A 1,585-nucleotide genomic window follows, 5' to 3' on the forward strand; every position below is an offset into this window, starting at 1 on the left:
TGTCTGGAACATCATACTTTTACTTATATCATTCATATATTTTATTTACAAATCACATAGTGGCTGCAAAATAACTTTCAATATCAAAAAAACAAAACCGAAAAAACATGAAGAACTTACATATATAACTCTCTAATTAACAATATATTTATATTATGGTAGAACACTGAGAAGTCATAGGAGCCACATTCATGGAGGTTCCAATTCCAAACGCCACAACAGAAACACAGTTAACATTAAACCTGTAACGACCAGAAACCCATGTTCCAATTTTCCAACGAAGCTTTCCATTAACTTTAAGGTTCAAACCCAATCTTCCAGAAGCTTGATCATGGCCCATTTGATAACCAATGGAAGGAGCAACAGGTAAACCATTTCCTACCAAAGAAGATGACAGAAGATTACTCTCTTGCTGTCCTTGGTAAAAGGGTGGCACATATGAATCACTGGTTATCTGTTGATTCTTGTAAGTTGCATAAACTTGAAACTCGTCGTAGTAGATGCTAACTTTCTGGTTTGGATTTTTGGAGAGGAGGGTCAGTTGGATTGATGAGTTGAGGATTGGTCCTGTGAGGTTGAGTTGATAGATGTCAAGTTCTTGGAGGGAGAATTGAGGTTTGGAGGGTTTGAGGATGAAATAGATGAGGAGTATGAGTAAGAGGATTGTGGTGAAAAATGTTGAGAAAGCAAAGAAGATTTTCTTGTAGTTTCTTTCTATTTTGAGGACTTGTTTTGTTGCACAATGTTTTGGAGATTGTATTGTGATTACAGACATTGTTTTTGTTTGTGTGTGTGAGAGAGAGATGAAGGTTGAATGGAAGGATGTTTACAACGTTAAGGAAGAGAGGGTGGGGTGGGTTATAAAGAGAGGAAAAAGCAGCAATTATTGTGTGCTATATCATGCTTTTAATTAGTAGCTCTAAGCTCCTTAATGTGGTGATTAGTATATGCAAATAATTCAAAGAAATTAAAGTGGTAAACTGGATTATTGCTTGATGTGTGGGAATATCCTAACATGTCACACTCACGTCTCATTAATATTGTTTTAATTTTAGTTTTTAACAAGTGAGAACACTTGGTTATTATGAGAAATGGGAACAATGAATCACGACCATTAAATTTTTATTTGTTGATTTTAATTAACTGAATTGGTTTCTCTTTTTATGTTGATTTAAAATAAATATTAAGGATCATAGAAAGAGAAGTCAATCTAGTCAATTAAAATCAACAAATAAAAATTTAATGGTCGTGATTCATTGTTGTCATTTTTCATAATAACCAACTATATTGTTTGACAATGAATCTGAACCATTAGATTTTAAAATAAATGGTTGAGATTATGTGTCATTCTTTTTTTCTCTCTCTTCCTTCATTTATTTTAATAATGGAGGAAAGAGAAAAAAATGACACATCATCTCAACAATTTATTTTAAAATCTAATGGTTTAGATTTCTTCTCATGTTCTCACATAAAAATGTCATACTCATATGATACGTCATATATATATATATATATATATATATATATATATATATATATATATATATATATATATATATATATATATATATATATATATATATAT

The 1,585-nt window shown here is 30.9% G+C and overlaps 1 protein-coding gene across 1 annotated transcript; it reads right to left on the reverse strand.

Annotated features, from left to right (window-relative positions):
- LOC131655591 (NDR1/HIN1-like protein 26) lies at positions 1-900 on the reverse strand. The gene has a single exon (XM_058925431.1). The coding sequence runs from the start codon at positions 773-775 to the stop codon at positions 149-151; it is 627 nt and encodes a 208-aa protein (XP_058781414.1). The 5' UTR covers positions 776-900; the 3' UTR covers positions 1-148.
- Positions 901-1,585: the final 685 nt, after the last annotated feature.

Source organism: Vicia villosa, linkage group LG3 (genome assembly GCF_029867415.1).
Source record: "Vicia villosa cultivar HV-30 ecotype Madison, WI linkage group LG3, Vvil1.0, whole genome shotgun sequence".
In the NCBI taxonomy this organism is placed as follows: Eukaryota; Viridiplantae; Streptophyta; class Magnoliopsida; order Fabales; family Fabaceae; genus Vicia; species Vicia villosa.

Excerpts from the sequence above, each read along its gene's own strand:
- LOC131655591 (XM_058925431.1), bottom strand. The coding sequence starts at position 775 with ATGTCTGTAATCACAATACAATCTCCAAAACATTGTGCAACAAAACAA.